At 39.2% G+C, this 22,007-nt stretch overlaps 1 protein-coding gene across 1 annotated transcript in view; it reads right to left on the bottom strand.

Annotated features, from left to right (window-relative positions):
• The window catches only part of IQCJ (IQ motif containing J), a 219,707-nt gene that overhangs the window by 11,846 nt on the left and 185,854 nt on the right, over nt 1–22,007 (bottom strand). The window contains exons 2-3 of the mRNA XM_032408349.1: nt 15,416–15,480; nt 2,294–2,374 (exon numbers count right to left, since the gene is read on the bottom strand). Of these exons, the coding sequence (XP_032264240.1) occupies nt 2,294–2,374; nt 15,416–15,480 (146 nt within the window). The remainder of the gene's footprint in view (nt 1–2,293; nt 2,375–15,415; nt 15,481–22,007) is intronic.

Genomic DNA, 22,007 nt, shown 5'->3' on the forward strand with positions numbered 1-22,007 from the left:
CTGCAGGTCTAAAGAAAATCCCTTGGGAAGTGGGAATGAGGGTTTGCCAAGATCCACCCTTTTGAGGATGCCAAGGTCAGTCTGAGGGAGACAGTCCCAGCAGAGCAAGGGACACAATGAAAGGCACAGCCTACACCATCGGTGGGGACTTAGGGGAGACCAGATGACCCTTCTCACAGAGCCCCAACCCTTAGAGCTATTTTTAAGGAATCAATGTCTAGGAGTTAAGTGTTTCCCATTAATGGGAATCTGGGGCACATAAGGGGTGGGAGAGGTAATACCAAGGAGAAAGGGCAACTAGGAAGAGGAGAGAATACAGAGGAGAGCAAGCTGCACAGCTGTAGGAAAGATCTAATGTGTTTAGAGGGGAGATGTTCAACCTGTCATAAGTGTTACGAATTTTAAAAACCAGATTAGACAAGTGTCACTGAACTGGAGTTCCCGATGGGACTCAAATTCCATTATTGGACAAGATTAAGTTTTCTCTCCCTCATCCCCCTCCAGTGAGTGGAAATGGGGTTCAGAGTTATTAGAAGAGATAAAACCATTCTGTTTTCACCTTACTGAGCTGAGACTCCTCCATCAAGCCAGCTACAGGGAAAGTCCCACACTCTCTGAGCTGGCTGGAATCTCAGCCAGAGAGTTTTTTTTCTTGCCTGCTCCTTCTCCTGGCACCTGCCCCTCTGCCTACATCTTAGGGATGATGAAAACCAAAAAAGACCGGAGAGGTTTCCTAGCTTCATTTCAGCATTCAAAACAAACACTCTAATTTTTCACACAAACAACTTTCCATTCTAGCACTTTTTCATTTAAGAGGTTGCATAAAATGTGGTAGCCTGATTTATTATTCATTTAGTAACCATGACACAGAGTTTCCTAGTGAGGGACCTAACAGATTCAGAAGCCATGTTTGAATTTTATCTTGACGGTATCTCTATGTTCTCACTCAGAGACAAGCTTTTTATTGATAACCAGGGTTAATGTAAATTGGCAGGGGTTTATGTTAATATTTGCTTTTATCCAGCAGGATATTATATATCTGCATCATTTTTGTTCCTAAATCCATGGCTTATTGTTCTTCAAAGTTGTACACCTCAAGGCTCCCTTCTTCAGGGTGACTTATTTTCTAAAAGATTTCTCTTTGGGCTTTTCTGCAAATAATCAGTGGTCCTAGCCAAGCTCAGACATGTTTAAATTCTCCGATACATGCCTCTCAGCGTGTTAAGCTGTGTGTGTGTGTGTGTGTGTGTGTGTGATATTACATAGGATCTCACTGAAAATTCTTATATGCACCCCTGAGGGAAAATCAGAATGGGAAAGGATCACAGAAAGCAAGCATAGTTTAAAATTGCTTCTAAGGTGATTATGATAGGTCCCTTCTTTACTTAAATATGGTCTTAGAAAGTTGCTATTTTGTTCTAGAATATAGCCTGTCTCACTTTGGAAGTTGCCTGTTTCATTTTTGTTAATATTGAGGTGTTCTTAGCACTATCTTTTTTAATAAAAGATTTATTTATTTATTTGAGAGAGAGAGGATGTGAGCAGGGGACGGGGCAGAGGGAGAAGGAGAAAGGTAATCCCAAGCAGACTCTGTGAGGGGCCCCTGAGGTGGGGGCCCTGACTCATTCTGAGGCAGAGCTTGATCTCAAGACCCTGAGATCATGACCTGAGCTGAAATCAAGAGTCAGATGCTTAACTAACTGAGCCATACAGGCGTCCCTTCTTAGCACCCTCTTTATGTAACAGTCATTTGTAGTGGGGAAGGGGACTCACATTTGGCCTTATTAAGAGAGAATAAAAAGGAAAATGACAGGAAGTGAAGAGAAAAAGAAGAGATATTTTTCCAAAATATATGGATGAGAGGTGGAATGGAAATACGAGGAAGAGGATTGAAAGTGTGTGTGTGTGTGTGTGTGTGTGTGTATAATAAGGAAATGGCCCAATGTAAAAATAGCCAAGTTATTCCAAGGTGGAATCAATGAAGTAACTGAGATGAAAGACAGTGGAAAATGCTAGTGGATGCTGAAGAGCTGCACTCTGCCTAAAAAGGGAAAAACCAAGAAATGAGGACATAGTGACAGTAAAATAATCCCCAAAACTATCCAGCAGATGGTGCTGTTTGCCCAAAACAGTTTTGTTGCTGCTCAGAACAAAGAGGAAATAATGTTCAACATATAGATGTGAAATAAATAAATGCTTAATTCTTGTACTCCCAAATTCCAGAGTAGTCTAGAAGTTCATAAAACAAGAACTGTAAAACTAATGCTTTATTGTAAACTTTGAAATAACTTACATTTTCACCTTTGATTCCGGGGGCTGTAGATTGAGGTGATATTTTTCAATATTATTCTCCATATCCATGGCCATCTGGTGACTAGAAACAGAAATAATGGCTCAATATAGCTGAACCTAGACAACCTTTATAGCAATAAAACTGCTAATTTATATTTATTTGAAAAAGCAGATATACATCCAATTTTGTTCATTTTAATTAATCCACAGAGGCTTAAAGGTTGCTATTGATGGATAATGGATAAATAACCATACCATAAAAAGAAAATATTGTTTTGCCTTTTACCTTTTCTGTTCTTTTGATTTTTACTCCTTAGCTCAACATTCATATTTAAGGCATGAAAGTCATTTCCTTTAAGCAAAGAAGAAAACAAAATATTGGGCCATTTCAGGGGGAGAAAAAAACATAAGGAGAGTATTATAAATCCCATGGCATTGTCTAAGTTGTAGAGAGGATCTCATTCATTCTCAGCCCAATGGTGCCACTGCCATTGAACCTCTCCTCCTTTCATTCTGTAAGCTTTTGCAGAGCTCCCGCTATGAACAAAGCATGAATCCCCACCCTGGAAAACTCCTGGCAGGGGTCTATAGATATATGATCACTGCTCCTATGGGCTTATTAGGCAATCACTGGGTGCTACAATGATCAAGGAAGATTTCATGGAGATGGTGGTAATTGATGTGGGTTTTGAAGAATGGACAGGAATTAGGTAAGTTGAGATGTGAAAGGTAATACATATGAGAGAGAGATTAAAACAAAGGATTAGAGGTGAAAAATTTCAGGCTATTTTTCAGAAAGAGCAATTTGGTGAAAATGCAGGATAAAAGTAGGAAATAAGTTTGGATAAGCAGAAAACTAGTAGTCATTGGCCACAAATTGTATATAAAACACTGTCATAGATATTTTACATGTATTATCTTATTCAATTCTCACAGTAGCCTCTACCAATTAAGTATTTTCCCCATTGTACAGCTGAGAAATCTGAAGCTCAAAGAGATTATGTTTGAACAGGAAAGAGCAAGATGGCAGAGCAGTAGGAGACCTGGATTTCATCTAGTCACAGGAATTCAGCTGGATAGGGATCAAACCATTCTGAACACCTACGAACTCAACAGGAGATCGAAGAAAAGAATAGCAACAACTCTCTGAACAGAAAAGCGACCACTTTCTGGAAGGTAGGACATGCAAAGAAGTGAATCCGAGGTGATATTCGGGAGGATAGACAGCGGGGGAGAGGGCCTCCAATGGCCGCTTCTGGCAAGTGACAGAGCAGCGGAGCACAAAATTGGAATTTTTTAGAAGTCTGCTCCGCTGAGGGATGTCGCTCCAGTGGCTAAGCAGGGGCTGGAACCCTCGCGGGACAGTGTGGTCTCAGGACCCTCGGGGTCACGAAAGACGGGGGGTGTCTGAGTGTGGCAGAGCTCCCAGGTATCGGAGCAGGGAAGCCGGCTGCAGAGACGGAGCCGAGGAGTGGGCTCTCAGCTCGGGGTTGCCATAAACCATGACCCGCTGCACAGTCGGGCCACTGCTCTTCCAGCAGGGACCCAACAAGTGACAGATTCGGGGAGACTCTCCTTCCACCCCTGGGAGGAGTGGCACAGGAGTGCACCATGGGGATCTGCTGGGTTTGGAGACTACACACGGGGTCGGGTGCCAGAGATAGAAACACTCGGTCACAGGCCGGGTGAGCACGGAGTGCGGCCGGAGACCGGGGAGATGGGAGTGACTGACTGCTTTTCTCTGGGGGCACACTGAGGAGTGGGGCCCCAAGTTCTCAGCTCCTCCGGGGCAGAGATTGGGAGGCCACCATTTTCACTCTTGTCCTCCAAAGCTGTATGGAAAGCTTGCAGGGAACAAAAGCTCCCGAGAGCAAACCGGAGCAGATTACATAGCCCGGACCGGCAAGGGCGGGGCAATTCCACCTCTGGCAAAGACATTTGGGAACCACGGCAACAGGCCCCTCCCCCAGAAGATCAGCAAGAACAGCCAGCCAAGACCAAGTCTGCCGATCAATGAGAACGGCAGAACGCCAGCGCTAGGGGAATACTGCACAGAGAATTCATGGCTTTTTTCCCATGATTCTTTAGTCTTTCAAAGTTAAATTTTTTTAACTGTCTTTTTTTTTAAATTTTTCTTTTTCCCTTTTTCAACCAACATCTTATCAATCCCTTTTTTAAAAAAATCTTTTTTATTTTTCATTTTTAGAGTCGTATTATAGCCCTTCATAGTAGTTACCCTTATTTTTGGTATATATATAAGTTGTTCTCTCTTTAAAATTTTGTGGTACAGTTTCTTCTAACAGATCAAAATATACCCTAAATCACTAGTGTATGGCTTTGTTCTAGTCTCCTGCCTGATCACATTCTCTCCCTTTTTTTTTTTAAATCCTCTTCTTTCTTTTTTCAACCAACTTCTTATCTTATCAATTCCTTTTATAAAATCTTTTATAATTTTCATCTTTACAGTCATATTCCATCCATTCATCGTATTAACCCTTATTTTTGTACGTATATAAGTTTTTCTTTCTTTAAAATTTTGGGAGGCACTTTCTTCTAACAGACCAAAATACGCCCAAAATCTAGTGTGTGGCACTGATCCATGCACCAGCCTGATCATATTTGGTCATATTCTGTTTTCTTTGTTTTGTTTTGTTTTGTTTTTGTTTGTTTTTATCTTTTTCTTTTTTTTTCTTTCTTTCTTTCCCTTTCTTTTCCCCCAGTTTCAGGTCTTTTCTGATTTGTTTAGTGTATATTTCCTGGGGACGTTGTTACCCTGTTAGCATTTTGTTCTCTCATTCTTCTATTCTCCTCTGGACAAATTGACAAGATGGAAAAAATCACCTCAACAAAAAGAACAAGAGACAGTACCGACTGCCAGGGACCTAATCAATACGGACGTTAGTAAGATGTCGGAACTAGAGTTCAGAATGATGATTTTAAAGATACAAGCTGGGCTTGAAAAAAGCATGGAAGTTATTAGAGAAACGCTTTCTGGAGAAATAAAAGAACTAAAATCTAACCAAGTAGAAATCAAAAAGGCTATTAATGAGGTGCAATCAAAAATGGAGGCGCTAACTGCTAGGATAAATGAGGCAGAAGAGAGAATTAGTGATATAGAAGACCAAATGATGGAATATAAAGAAGCTGAGAAAAAGAGAGATAAACAACTACTGGATCATGAGGGCAGAATTCAAGAGATAAGTAATACAATAAGACGAAACAATATTAGAATAATTGGGATCCCAGAAGAAGAAGAAAGAGAGAGGGGCAGAAGGTATATTGGAACAAATTATAGCAGAGAACTTCCCTAATTTGGGGAAGGAAACAGGCATCAAAATCCAGGAAGCACAGAGAACCCCTCTCAAAATCAATAAAAATAGGTCAACACCCCGACATCTAAGAGCAAAACTTACAAGTCTCAGAGACAAACAGAAAATCCTGAAAGCAGCTCAGGAGAAGAGAACTGTAACCTACAATGGTAGAAACAATAGATTGGTAACAAACCTATCCACAGAGACCTAGCAGGCCAGAAAGGACTGGCATGATATATTCAGAGCACTAAATGAGAAAAATATACAGCCAAGCATACTATATCCAGCTAGGCTCTCATTGAAAATAGAAGGAGAGATAAAAAACTTCCAGGACAAACAAAAACTAAAGGAATTTGCAAACACAAAACCAGCCCTACAAGAAATATTGAAAGGGGTCCTCTAAGCAAAGAGAGAGCCTAAAAGTAACATAGGCCAGAAAGGAACACGGACAATATACAGTAACAGTCACCTCACAGGCAATACAATGGCACTAAATTCATATATTTCAATAGTTACCCTGAATGTAAATGGGTTAAATGCCCCAATCAAAAGACACAGGCTATCAGATTGGATAAAAAAACAAGACCCATCGATATGCTGTCTGCAAGAGACTCATTTTAGACTCAAAGACACCCCCAGATTGAAACTGAGGGGATAGAAAACTATTTACCATGCTAATGGACACCAAAAGAAAGCTGGGATGGCAATCCTTATATCAGACAAATTAGATTTTAAATCAAAGACTGTAATAAGAGATGAGGAAGGACACTATATCCTACTTAAAGGGTCTATCCAACAAGAAGATCTAACAATTGTAAATATCTATGCCCCTAACATGGGAGCAGCCAATTATATAAGGCAATTAATAACAAAAGCAAAGAAACACATCGACAACAATACAATAATAGTGGGGGACTTTAACACCCCCCTCACTGAAATGGACAGATCATCTAAGCAAAAGATCAACAAGGAAATAAAGGCTTTAAATGACACATTGGACCAAATGGACTTCACAGATATATTCAGAACATTCCATCCCAAAGCAACAGAATACACATTCTTCTTTAGTGCCCATGAACATTCTCCAAAATAGATCACATCCTAGGTCACAAATCAGGTCTCAACCAGTACCAAAAGATTGGGATCATTCCCTGCATATTTTCAGACCACAGTCCTTTGAAACTAGAACTCAATCACAAGAGGAAAGTTGGAAAGAACTCAAATACATGGAGGCTAAAGAGCATCGTACTAAAGAATGAATGGGTCAACCAGGAAATTAAAGAAGAATTAAAAAAATTCATGGAAACAAATGAAAATGAAAACACAACTGTTCCAAATCTTTGGGATGCAGCAAAGGCAGTCCTAAGAGGAAAGTATATAGCAATACAAGCCTTTCTCAAGAAACAAGAAAGGTCTCAAATACACAACCTAACCCTACACCTAAAGGAGCTGGAGAAAGAACAGCAAATAAAGCCTAAACCCAGCAGGAGAAGAGAAATAACAAAGATCAGAGCAGAAATCAATGAAATAGAAACCAAAAGAACAGTAGAACAGATCAATGAAACTAGGAGCTGGTTCTTTGAAAGAATCAACAAGATTGATAAACCCCTGGCCAGACTTATCAAAAAGAAAAGAGAAATGACCCAAATAAATAAAATCATGAATGAAAGAGGAGAGATCACAACCAACACCAAAGAAATACAAACAATTATAAGAACATATTATGAGCACCTATATGCCAGCAAATTAGATAATCTGGAAGAAACGGATGCATTCCTAGAGATGTATCAACTACCAAAACTGAACCAGGAAGAAATAGAAAACCTGAACAGACCTATAACCACTAAGGAAATTGAAGCAGTCATCAAAAATCTCCCAACAAACAAAAGCCCAGGGCCAGATGGCTTCCCAGTGGAATTCTACCAAACATTTAAAGAAGAATTAATACCTATTCTTCTGAAACTGTTCCAAAATATAGAAATAGAAGGAAAACTTCCAAGCTCGTTTTATGAGGCCACCATTACCTTGATCCCCAAACCAGACAAAGACCCCATCAAGAAGGAGAATTACAGACCAATACCCTTGATGAACATGGATGCAAAAATTCTCACCAAAATACTAGCCAACAGGGTTCAACAGTACATTAAAAAGATTATTCACCACAACCAAGTGGGATTTATCCCTGGGCTGCAAGGTTGGTTCAATATCCACAAATCAATCAATGACACAATACATTGATAAAACAAAGAACAAGAACCATATGATCCTCTCAATAGATGCAGAAAAAGCATTTGACAAATACAGCATCCTTTCTTGATCAAAACTCTCCAGAGTATAGGGATAGAGGGTACATACCTCAATATCATAAAAGTCATCTATGAAAAACCCACAGCGAATATCATTCTCAATGGGGGAAAACTGAGAGCTTTCCCCCTAAGGTCAGGAACACGGCAGGGATGTCCACTATCACCACTGCTATTCAACATAGTAGTAGAAGTCCTAGCCACAGCAATCAGACAACAAAAAGAAATAAAAGGCATCTGAATCGGCAAAGAAGAAGTCAAACTCTCACTCTTTGCAGATGATATGATACTTTATGTGGAAAACCCAAAAGACTCCACCCCAAAACTGCTAGAACTCATACAGGAATTCAGTAAAGTGGCAGGATATAAAATCAATCCACAGAAATCAGTGGCATTCCTATACACCAACAACAAGACAGAAGAAAGAGAAATTAAGGAGTCGATCCCATTTACAATTGCACCCAAAACCATAAGATACCTAGGAATAAATCTAACCAAAGAGGCAAAGGATCTGGACTCAGAAAACTATAAAATACTCATAAAAGAAATTGAGGAAGACACAAATGGAAAAACGTTCCATGCTCATGGATTGGAAGAATAAATATTGTGAAGATGTCAATACTACCTAGAGCAATCTACACATTCAATGCAATCCCTATCAAAATACCATCCACTTTTTTCGAAGAAATGGAACAAATAATCCTAAAATTTGTATGGAACCAGAAAAGACCCCGAATAGCCAGAGGAATGTTGAAAAAGAAAAGCAAAGCTGGCGGCATCACAATTCCGGACTTCAAGCTCTATTACAAAGCTGTCATCATCAAGACAGTATGGTACTGGCACAAAAACAGACACATAGATCAATGGAACAGAATAGAGAGCCCAGAAATGGACCCTCAACTCTATGGTCAACTCATCTTCGACAAAGCAGGAAAGAATGTCCAATGGAAAAAAGACAATCTCTTCAACAAAATGTGTTGGGAAAATTGGACAGCCACATGCAGAAGAATGAAACTGGACCATTTCCTTACACCACACACAAAAATAGACTCCAAATGGTTGAAAGACCTCAATGTGAGACAGGAGTCCATCAAAATCCTAAAGGAGAACACAGGCAGCAACCTCTTCGACCTCAGCCGCAGCAACTTCTTCCTAGAAACATCGCTGAAGGCAAGGGAAGCAAGGGCTAAAATGAACTATTGGGACCTCATCAAGATCAAAAGGTTTTGCACAGCAAAAGAAACAGTCAACAAAACCAAAAGACAAATGACAGAATGGGAGAAGATATTTGTAAATGACATATCAGATAAAGGGCTAGTATCCAGAATCTGTAAAGAACTTATCAAACTCAATACCCAAAGAACAAATGATCCAATCAAGAAATGGGCAGAAGACATGAACAGACATTTTTCCAAAGAAGACATCCAAATGGCCAACAGACACATGAAAAAGTGCTCAACATCACTCGGCATCAGGGAAATCCAAGTCAAAACCTCAATGAGATACCACCTCACACCAGTCAGAATGGCTAAAATTAACAAGTCCGGAAACAGCAGATGTTGGCGGGGATGCGGAGAAAGGGGAACCCTCCTACATTGTTGGTGGGAATTATAGCTGGTGCAGCCACTCTGGAAAACAGTATGGAGATCCCTCAAAAAGTTGAAAATAGAGCTACCCTATGATCCAGCAATTGCACTACTGGGTATTTACCCCAAAGATACAAATGTAGGGATCTGAAGGGGTACGTGCACCCCGATGTTTATAGCAGCAATGTCCACAATAGCCAAACTGTGGACAGAGCCAAGATGTCCATCGACAGATGAATGGATCGAGAAGATGTGGTATATATATACAATGGAATATTATGCAGCCATCAAAAGGAATGAAATCTTGCCATTTGCAATGATGTGGTTGGATCTGGAGGGTATTATGCTGAGTGAAATAAGTCAATCAGAGAAAGACATGTATCATATGACCTCACTGATATGAGGAATTCTTAATCTCAGGAAACAAACTGAGGGTTGCTGGAGTCGTGAGGGTGGGAGGGATGGTGTGTCTGGGTGATAGACATTGGGGAGGGTATGTGCTGTGGTGAGCGCTGTGAATTGTGTAAGACTGTTGAATCACAGACCTGTACCTCTGAAACAAATAATACATTATATGTTAAAAAAAAAAAAGAAGAAGAAGATAGCAGGAGGGGAAGAATGAAGGGGGGGGAATCGGAGGGGGAGACAAACCATGAGAGACTATGGACGCTGAGAAACAAACTGAGGGTTCTAGAGGGGAGGGGAGTGGGGGGATGGGTTAGCCTGGTGATGGGTATTAAAGAGGGCACGTACTGAATGGAGCACTGGGTGTTATATGCAAACAATGAATCATGGAACACTACATCTAAAACTAATAATGTAATGTATGGGGATTAACATAACATAATAAAAAAAAGAAAGAGATTATGTTTGAGTCACTATACAGCAGAAGCCACATTAAAACTCAAGTCTCACAACCACAAAATACTGCTTGAAGGATTTTAATATAATACTTATTAAACTTAATCGTACTGACTGTGGTTTTCATAGGTCAAATATTTGGCAACCCAATCCATTACATGCCTCTGCTAAGGGTGTGTGTGTGTACGTGTGTGTGCATGTGTGTTTAAAACTGAAACAAAAATTTCAGGGAACATTATTTCCCCAACTACATGTAATGTATGTTGATTTCTTTTATTATATTTCAGATTTTTAAAATTATATTTTACTGGTGTCCCATAAAATTGATTTAACAAACCATCAGTGGATTGTTATCTACAGTGTGAAAAACATTGCTGCAAGGAAACATAAAGCATTTGGAGTGGGGAAACTTGGGATGTTTAAGGGCAATTTTTGGTAGGAGTGAGCAAAGGGAATGATGGAAAATATTTAGGAAGGTATTCAAATTGGTCTGATAATAAGGACCAGGATTGTGTTTTTAGGAAAGAAAAGAAAAAGATTAAAAAAAAATTGTGCTGATGGTATCTAGGATTTTCTCCTCTTTTGAAAGGAATAACCAAGAAGTTTGGAAACACGTGGTAGATTACATAAATTCCTATGCGGCCAGTAGATGGAGCCATCAGCACAATATAGCTTTGTGGTTGCCCAGCTGGGATGTTGAGAGGTAAGGGAAGAAACCACTCTTGTTTGCTCTGCGCCATTTGTATTCTGGGTCCATTATTAATTCATCCTTACTCATTCATAAATATATTGTATGTCTCCTATGTGTCAGAAATGATGCAGAACACGAATGGTACAATGGTGAAAACACTAGACATGGTCCCTGTCGTACGGTTTTACAATCTAGATGATGGCTATTAAACAAATAATTACAAGTGTGATGTATGCTATTAAAGGGGAAACACAGAGGGACCTAATCCAGAGTTGATGGGCATGAAAAGTCTTGTTTTTACAAGTCTATGATCTTGTAGGGACAACAGCCTTATAGCAAAGATACTTTAAGATTTTGTTAATTAAACCCCTTAATAACATATTAGCAAACTGGGCAATAGAGATACATGTGAGGTGTTGTGGGACCTGTAATTATGCAGCAACCAAAGGCAAAGCTCAAGTTTTCATAAAAAGAAAAAAAATTACAGTATTAATAAATTTGCTAATTTGGGGTTATAATTTATACAAACTCAACAAACTATAAACTATGAATACCTGTAGGTTTAATTGAATAGCTTTAGCTCATTCCATCAATAATTATCTGTGGGTAATAAAATGATGATATGTGAGGTGAATGTGTGACTAGCAATCACACATTTCCCACCAGAAACCCAGTCTGATTCAATATTTACAACAAATAGCAGTCACCCTAAGGTCTTATTTAAGTTAATAAATGATTATCAAAAACAATACAGTCATAAGCAGGCTCTTAATTAATGGCCTTACTAATTTCTCTTCTGTTTATGGGCACATAGAAAGCTTTATTGAGTACGTGCATGTATGTGTATACAAATGCATTGGATTGGCCCTGCATTAAGTCTCAAGTAGAATAAAGTTGCAGCTTGCCCTCCCTTCACACTGACTGTCTACCACAAAACCCTGTTGAGCATTCAGAATAAATGTAATGTTCCAAGACGGAATAACTGATCAACTGCTATGACACCCCTATCACCTAACTTATGGTCATTGCAAGTAGCTGAGATGAGTTACATCAGCACAGCTATACTGAAATGCCTAACTACTCACTCAAAGTACACCAATTTTTCAATCAAATTTGACAACTTTCAAGGACACAGCCCTGCCCGAAAGCCAACCAGGAAAATCTCTAGAGTTCCAGGCAAAGGGGTATAGGTTGTTAGGGCTGGCAGCCGCTGTTTTCTCTCTGTCCTGGACAAACATGAAAGGAAAGCTTACCCCACAGGCCTGTGTGCTTTGAGGGGAGACTTTAATTCCCATATCTGAAATTCCTCAATCATGATAAGGAAAAATATGCATGCAAAGCAGATTGGCCATTTCCAAAAGCTTTTAGCTTCCCCAGGCTTCTGGATAACAAGGAAAGAATAGGGGAGGAAGGAGGAGGCAGAAGTCCACATATCTGCCATTAATCTTCACAAATCTTCCTGAGAGCAGAGAGCTGGGAAAGATACATGCTGGTATTAGTGAGAAGTTTAATACAAAGCTGTGGTCAATTAGCAAGGAAAAAAAACTTCTGGAGTTCACTTCTTACATTAAAATCAATAATGAAATACCAGCATAACCAAATTTAATAGATAAAAGTGATGAGGAGAACAAAGGCAGGAGAAATGTAGATAAAATTAAATTTCCTTACAACTTGCAGCCTATTGACAAATACCTGAGACATGCAGAGTGTGACATTCCTCAAGGAACTCCTGGCTGCCTTAATAATGTTGATGTTTTGCTAGAGACTAAAGGCAACCTTAGTTTGAGACCAGCCAGACCTCCAGGATCCTGTAAGTCTTCTTTAGCATATGGAAATCCATTTAGAGACTTTCTTTATCTCTACCCTCCCCCCACAGCCTAAAAGTATATAATCAATCACTCCTCATGACCCCAGTGCAGCTCTTTATGCTCACTGGTCCTGTCCCCATGCTTTAATAAAAACACCTTTTTGCACCAAAAATGTATCAAGAATTCTTTCTTGACCGTTTGCTCAGTGGCCCCATGTCGAAAGGGCTGAAAGTCACAGAGAAAGTGTGTCCTAAGAGAATTAAGCTACATGAGATTACTGAATAACCAAAAGGAATCTAAAATGCACCTAGACCACTGGTTCTCATCCCTAGTTCCTCACTCGAATCACATGAAGTCAGCTTTGAAGATATACTAATTTAAGGACTTCATCCCCAGTGATTCAGATTCAGTTTGTCTAGGGTAAAGGTTATGCCAAGGCTTATACCATTTTTATTAACCAGGTGATTCTAAGGGCATCCAGGATGAAGAACCACTGATCTCATGTCATTACCACCCTAATCTCCATAGAGGAAAATCTTTCTACTTACACAGCCAAAAACTTTTTAATTATTATTGTTTACATATTGCTAGTGATGATGGTGGGGGTGATGAGAACTGAACTAATTTATTCTTAGTTATTCATATTAATGAGACTAGACATGATAAGAATAAATTAAATCTAAAGATAACCCAGAAACTTCATTTAATCAAAGGGCTGAAACTGTCCTTCAAGCGATGACATGGCAAATGCTTAGAATCATGGAGATAGAATGAACCTGAAAGTGTCTAGTCCAAATAGCCACCGGGACAGAAAGAGAAGGAGCTGACTGGCACTGTGCTATTGTGCATGTCTTATTTAATGCTCTCACTAAGACTGTCAATCAGTGTTACTATCTTCATTTTTAAAGATGAGGAAGCTGGGTTCAGGGGGGTTAAATAATTGTCACAAACCTAGGATAAAATCAGAAAGAGGAATCACATCCAAGATTTCCCATTTTCAGGAATGCTTTCCATAGCACTTCCAATGGATGGCCATTTCACTCTTCTTGGGCAGCTCTAGTATCTGTCATCTCACTCCGTAACAAAGAAGTCCATTCGGTTGGGCAGGCAGCATTTTTACAGAAATTATTTTTTTTCTGAGTCACAAAGCTGTCTCTCCATAAATCCTGCTCACAGATTCTTGTTATGCTCTCTAGAGCAAGAAGAGCAATTTAGCCCCTTCTAAATAGGAAAATTCCTTCAAATGTTTAAGGAAAGCCATTATGTTCCCCCTGAGATTTCTTTTCTCCAACTACACATACTCAGCTCTTTGTAATAGTTTCACGTGATTTCAGAACCCTCACAATTTTAATTGACCTCCTCTGATGCTTTTGGGAACGTCTATGCGGTTTTTATTTTATTTTATTTTAGAAAGAGAGAGAGAGAGAGCAAGTGAGCGGGGGCCAGCAAGGGAGAAGGAGAGAGAGAATCCTAAGCAGGCCCCATTGTGGTGGGTGGGGTGGAGCCCACGGAGGGGCTTGACGTCACGGACCCTGAGATCAAGACCTGAGCCAAAATCAAGAGTTGGACGCTTAACAGACTAAGCCACCCAGGTGCCCCTCTATGTGCTTTTTAAATGTGATGACCAGAGCCACTGGTGACATCCACATGGTCTTTGCATTGGGACTTAGCCAGTGGTTGAGAGCAGGAGCTCTGGTGGCATCCAAGTTCTTACCCTCACTACTCTTAAATATACTTAGACAAGTGCTGAACATCTCTAAGCCTCTTTCCCTGTTGATAAAATGGAAATAGTACCTATGTCAAAGGCTGTAATCAGAATTCTATGAGGAAACATCTGTAAGCATTCACGAATATGGAGGATATTGTAAATGCTCAGTAAATGATAGTTCATTTTTTCTTTTATCTTGACAATGCATGGCTATTGATTAGTCTAATATTGTAATATTTTTAGAAGCCATATAAAATCATGGTCTCGTGTTAATATCAGATAAAACCTCTAAGCATCTATTCACAAATTGAAATCAGAATATATCTCTCACATGCTCTAATTGCTCAATTTTTTAAAAATTGAAATGAAAACTTTACTTGTATCCTGTTAAATTTCATCTCTTTCTTTCTTGCCTTTTTTTCAGCGCAGTTTTGTCCCATTCTGTAGTATTATTTTAAATGTTCATTCTATTGGTCTTAGTGTTACATTTATGCTTTTTGCAAATTTTATGACTGTCTTCTATACACGTCATTGATTAAAAGCCAAAAACAGGGCAGGGTTGTTAAGTTTTAAGCCCTCAGACACAGCACCACATCTCCATGCATCATATTATTCTGTTAATCAGGACAGCTTGTGTGTCATAGCTCAACTAGCCTTAAATCTATCTAACTGTATCTCAAATGAGCCGTATTTCTGGGTCCTGACTACAATGATACCATAAGAAACTGTGGAATTTACTTATTCATTCTTCATTTCAAGGTAAATATTCATTTACCTTGCCAGGTATTTTTTTTTTTTCTTGCAAGCTTTTTAACCTCAAATATAATTTAATTTCCTTTGGTATTTTTTACTTACTTTTCAAGTAAATATTTTCCATCATTAACTTGTTCTAAAGGATTCTGCAATCTTTTCATTTCTTCCTGTGAAAAAGAAAAGAAGTATCTTACAAATTGACCCCATGTACTTGTGGGTAATAATATTTGAGTATTTGTTGTTTGCAAAATTGAGATAACACACTGTTGAGAGTTCTGGACTTTGCAATGGATAAGTGCTTAAACATACAATAAAATTTGATCCTTGATCAAATTAGAATACAATACTGCCTCTCAAATTGTGTGATTTCTTTTTATGCCACTAAAGATAATACTTCCTGTTATTTTCCCGGAGTGGGGATGTGTTTATATGGATCCACTCGTGCTCTTCCCAGATTTACTCTGTTAACAGTATTATGTTTGCTGGTTGCTGGGTGAAGGGCTCTAATGAGCATGTGCTGGGTTTGGCCATTCAGCAATCATCCTCTCCTGTCTCTTGGTAACTCTAGGTAATCTCGTCCCTGAGTCACAGCGCTCAGAAATGCACAAGACACACACACACACACACACACACACACACACCCCTTCCCTGCATTTCAGGCATCCATAGTTTCTGTAATCCCATTCTTCAGGCCACAGTGATTTGCTCAGGGATATGACAGAAGCCACTACTTGCTTCTTCACAAAAACTGCTAAAGTGCCAAGAGGAAGCCCCAATTAGAATTAATTACACATTTGTGCCTACAAGACCATCAGGACTAGTCTCAACATGCTTCTAAACTACCAGACATCCAAGTCTCCTAGGTCATCCCCCAAATTTATATTTGCACCTGACCTCTCCTCTAAACTCCTCCCTCTACACCACTTTCTTACTTAACAGCTCCAGATGCATGTCCGATGGGCATCTCAAGTTCAAAACCAAAGTCTAGATTTCCTTGCCTCCACCCTCCCACCCAAAACTTTTTTTTTTTAATTTTATTTTATTATGTTAGTCACCATACATTACATCATTAGTTTTTGATGTAGTGTTCCATGATTCATTGTTTGCATATAACACCCAGTGCTCCATTCAATATGTGCCCTCTTTAATACCCATCACCGGGCTAACCCATCCCGCCACCCCCCTCCCCTCTAAAACCCTGTTTGTTTCTCAGAGTCCATAGTCTCTCATGGTTCGTCTCCCCCTCTGATTCCACCCCCCCTTCATTTTTCCCTTCCTACTATCTTCTTTTTTTTTTTTTAACATATAATGTATTATTTGCAAAACTTCTTCTTCACCACTTCTTCCTCATTTTAGCAAGTGGCATCACTATTCACCTAGATATGCAGAGCTAAAACCTAGGAGTCAGCCTTTATGCCTTTGTTTCTCTCACGGCACACAATCAGCTAACCTTGTTGATTCAACTTCAAAACATATCCAGAACTGACCTCTGCTTCTCAGTGTGGTCTAAGCCAACAGTGAGTGTCCTATCTCTGTTTCCCATATTGGCCCACTTCAGTCAATTCTCCTTACATCAGCCAGCATGATCTTTTAGTACCTAGGCTTTCATTTTGAAGTGTGTGAAATGCACATATCGTAAACATACAACTTTTGACAAATGCATACACTGGCAGAACCACCACCCAAAAATGAAATAAAGAACATTTCTCTCTCTAGGAAGTTCCTTTCCAATTCTTCTCTCTCAATTCCCCTCTCCTGTTCTGATTTCTATCATCATAGATTAATTTGGCTTATTCTAGAACTTCATATAAAATTACCTATTCTTTTGTGTCTGGTTTAATTCACTCAGCATTATATTTTGAAATTAGTTGCTCAACCAATGTTAACTGTTTAAACTTCACTTTGGTATCTAGAGAAGAATTTTCATTTTTTTTCTCTGAATTCTAGAGTATAAGGATTTTGAAGTGTGAAGAACCCTGGAACAAATGTAAGTATTTGCTACGGTAAGAGCTACTAACTGGAAGAAAAAGATAACACAGCAGAGAGGATGGATGTCAAAGAAAACAGCTAAGGAACCAATGCCCTAGTGATACTGTGAACCTCTGGGTCGAACTGGAGCTTGAAACCAGCATATTGATGGATTTTTCAGTTTCATGATCCAATAGACTCTCTTATTTGCTTAAGGCACTTTTGCTTAAGATTTCTATTTTCTTTCAGTTGAAAGAGTCCAAACTCAGAAGTGATAGTATGAGCCATAACCTAGGGCTACTACTATATACAAAACTCTAACTTAGATGAGGCATGGAACTATAGAAGTTCAGAACTGGGCAGTTTTGTTTTGTCAGTGTCTTAAAAAATGTGTTATTCAGAAGAATAATAGATGAAGCAGGTCATGGTCTTCAGTTCCTTTTTATTAAATACTGCTGCTTTTATATCCAATATTGGCATAACAAATTTCAGATGATGAACATTTCTGCATCTTCTGTAAAACTGCTGTATAAGACACTGTACCTTTTGCTACAGGTTCTCTCATATAAAAGAATAAAATTTTAGGATTTACTACGAGGGGTATTTTCCCATTCTGATACAATAGTGCACTTCTTTTCATCAACAATAACAATTTATAAGTCTTACAGAGGTTGTTTATTTTGCCTTGAAGCTTACGCTAAATTACTCAGTTGTCAGAACTACTTTTTCCATGCTGTTAGTACAATTATACACCCTTCTTTCACTATATGGTGTGTGAAATTCCTTATTTTTATTTTTTTATTTTTCTAAAGATTTTATTTATTCACTTGAGAAAGAGAGAATGAGAGAGAGAGCACATGAGAAGGGGGAGGGTTAGAGGGAGAAGCAGGCTCCCTGCTGAGCAGGGAGCCCGATGCGGGACTCGATCCCGGGACTCCAGGATCATGACCTGAGCTGAAGGCAGTCGCTTAACCAACTGAGCCACCCAGGCAATTCCTTATTTTTATTTTAATTCTTTTACATGTGTGCTTTTCACAGTAAGTGGAAGCCAGTACAAGATCGGCAGAGTATATATATGATAAATGGATAAGAAGATAAAGATGATTAATAGGTAGGTAAGTAGGTAGATAGACAGAGCAAGCATCCTTTTCACTCTTACACATGGCTTTTTATTTTCAAGGTAAAACCAACTCTTCGGCACTACAGACACTGGTTTCTTATTCTAAGAAAAAGTCTCCACATTTATCCTCTATCTTACCCCAAACCTCCAACCCTCCCACCTAATCCTTCATCATATCCTATCCCACCTCCAGTGACATAAGCAATAGATGAAGCAGCTGTTATACAGACAGGAAATAGATTGAATAAGAATCCATAGTTATTCTTGAAAACCAAAGGAGGATTTTTAGGTCCTGAACGTGTTCTTTTTTACCCCCTGGATTATGATTAGGAGGTAAGTTAGGTTAGTAGTCCCAGTACTTCTTCTCTAAGATGTGCCTGTGGCGTGCTTTCTTCTTTTCTTTTTCCCTGGGGATTTGGGGGGCAGGAAATAAAGGGCTTTTGCACTCTGTGCCAGCCACTCTCCTTTCCCTGGTTCTTTCATTGCAGAAAGCTTGCTGTGTGGGGAGGGCTTTGATGCAGTACTTTATTCAATCTGACTATCCACGTTCTAGGAAATCATATTAAACATAAGGTCAATGACTAACAAGAGCTTTCTGAACAGCTGTTCTGCTGACAATTTGGAGGATTGATTTCATCATTTGGTTATTTAAGCTAACTATACAAAAACACTTCAATTCAATTGGCCTGGAAGTTCCAAAACATGTCCTCATTTTCTTGGAAATGGATGAGGAAGTTGCTTGCTTAACAGATCTTCACTTGGAGTTTCACTTTTTGAGTAAGTTTTGTTTCAATTTACCATTAAAATCATATACAAATTGGTCTTTCCCATCACTGGTTTCTCCACTAGTCCTTTTTGTCTCTGATTTCATATCTGGCAATGACATTTCCCTACTAGAAACCACCAGTAGCTTCCCAGTGATTTGAGGATAGATTCCAAATTCCTCAGCCAAGGTCTGGTGCAACAGGGCCCAGCTGTCTCTCCCCACTCCACCTCATGTACCCTGCCTACACACTCCCTCCCTAAGTCTGGTAATAGGAAACTTCACATAATCCTGGAACTCACATCCTCTCTTACTGGACATTCAATAACAGTGTGTCCCCAATTATTCTACTTGCCCACTCCCACTCTTCCTTCAGGAAGCCCCCAACATTATTCTTCTCCATAGAAGCTTTCAGAACTCAACAGGAGGGTAAAATACCTTGCCTTGCTTCCTTAGCAAACCATGGTGATCCCTATTTTAGCATTACCTCTCTACCTGATGCACAGTGCCACCCCACCACTAAGATCCTTGAAGTCAGAGATGGTGACTTGCTCACACTGAGATGCCTATTCCCCAGTGAGGCATTTAGGAGGTGCTTAATAAATATCTGTTGAATAAATAAATGATAAATGAATTGAATGCACTATTCAAACTGAAGTGAAAAGAAATCTTAGTAGCTTAATGGCCCCCCAAATCCCAAGAAATCGTATGTCCTCTGCTGATTCTTCTCTACCTCTCCCAATAAACTTTTTTTAAAATCATTTGGTAACTTTCTCTTTTTATTTAACATTATATTTTTCCAGCTTTACTGAGGTATAATTGACAATTTAAAATTATATATATTTAAAGTGTACTACTTGATGATTTGATATATGTAAACATTGTGAAATAATCACCATAATCAAGCTAATTAACATATCCATCACATTACATAGTTACCATTTCTTTCTTTTCTTTCCTTCCTTCCTTCCTTCCTTCCTTCCTTCCTTCCTTCCTTCCCCTTCCCTTCCCCTCTCCTTTCTTTTTTTTTTTGGTGTAGTAAAAACACTTAAGATCTACCCTCTTAGCAAATTTCAAGTATACACTACAGTATTGTTAACTGTATACTGTTGTTCATTAGATCTCTAAAAGTTACTTATCTCGCATAACTGAAACTTTGTTCTGCTTGACCAACATCTCCCTATTCATACCCTTGACTCATCCCCACTCTCCTCTGAGTTCTGGGAGGTCAAAATTTTGGGCTTTATCAACCAGGCCCCTTTGTCCTGTGGCCTTGGATAGGATTTGAGTAGTGGGAGGCACTGCATAATATCAGAGGTTAGCAGAAGAGAGAAGTTGGAGTATTTATTCTCTTTTCTCCTGTCTCTTATGAAACACAGACTGGTGTTACTAGAGGCCACAGCTCCCATGGGGTGGCCTCTCCCACAAGGTGTTTCTTACCGTAGTCCCATAACTGCTCCCATTTCTTGCCCCTTCAAGGCCTTTCTTTCCTTTTCTTCCTTTCCCTTCCTTATTGTTGCCTTTTCTAGCTATCGATAGGCCAAATGCAGCACCATCCCTTGTGATTTTCCCTACACCCAGCCCATATCTATGTAGCCACTCCATTAACTCTTTCAATCACCCTTTTAAATGAGTCATATGTCTTCTTACTGGACTCGACTGACATGCCCTGAGGATCCTAAATTTGCTTTTGCTTGAATTATTCAAGCACAACCCAGACATATAGTTTTCCATATCCTTAATCCCATTTTCCCAAATAAAACTTACAGAAGGCTGTGAATTGCGGGCTGTACTGTTAGGGGGCATAACTGATTGATTATTTGCCAAAGTCTATGCTTCCCACTATCATAAGAGTTGTTCTGAAGTGACTTGTGTGTGAACTGCTAGACTAGATGGCAGATGCTGGATTTTGTTCTTTTGTGTCTGGCTGTCCCTCCTACCTTACTCCTGCTGGTTTTTCTCCTGTCACAGACAGGAGAATATGGCTAAAAGGTTAGATCAGCTCATCTCTGTGGCTACTTGGTCAGCCCCCTTAATCTGCCCAATAATAAAATATTGTTCTTTTTTTCTTTTTCTGTACCTGCCACTTCTACTGTCTAAACAAGCAGGATATGTTCTTTGAACAAGTTTAAAATAAGAAATCCACTCAAAATTATTTTTTCTCTAAAGTGCACTTATATTTAAATACCAACCTTTAACTTTTCTGACTTATGCCTTGGCCATTTTATTTCCAGCATATCCCAGAACATTTAAAGTAACTTAAAACATGGAAACAATCTGCAATTTACTTCATTGTGTAGCTATGGGTGACAAAGCCTGTGCCACTTACATACATCATTTTTTGTATTGGAAATAATTTCATGTTAACCTAAAGGTAACTATTTAACAAAAGTTAAGAGCCAAGATTACTTTTGACACTTTTGACTATTCAATCATTCAATTAAACATCACCAATCTTCCTCACTGCCCACCCCCTCATTGGCCTTTTTTTAATGGAAATGTGATAAGGGCACTAAAAAAGAGGTTACTAATGTTTGCATAATTTGGAAAAGTAGAAGACATAAAATCTATATTAATTTTAGCTCTGCATCATTAAACATGAAATATTGATTATTGCTCTTTGCAACAGAATTTATGAAGCTAGCTAGGCTGCTGTGTCCACATAAAGTGATTCTGATGCTTTGCCCTCAGACCTCAGTGGCTGTAAATGATGCTCCTTGGTGACAGCTGGGAGGCTGGCATTCTGATCCACAGCCTTAAGAGATACATTTCCCAGATTAGACCAGGAATGACCCAGCTGCACAGCCCAACTTCAGAAAATTAAATTGGAGGGAGTCCAACCT

Source organism: Phoca vitulina, unplaced genomic scaffold (assembly GCF_004348235.1).
Source record: "Phoca vitulina isolate PV1807 unplaced genomic scaffold, GSC_HSeal_1.0 scaffold10, whole genome shotgun sequence".
Taxonomy (NCBI): domain Eukaryota; kingdom Metazoa; phylum Chordata; class Mammalia; order Carnivora; family Phocidae; genus Phoca; species Phoca vitulina.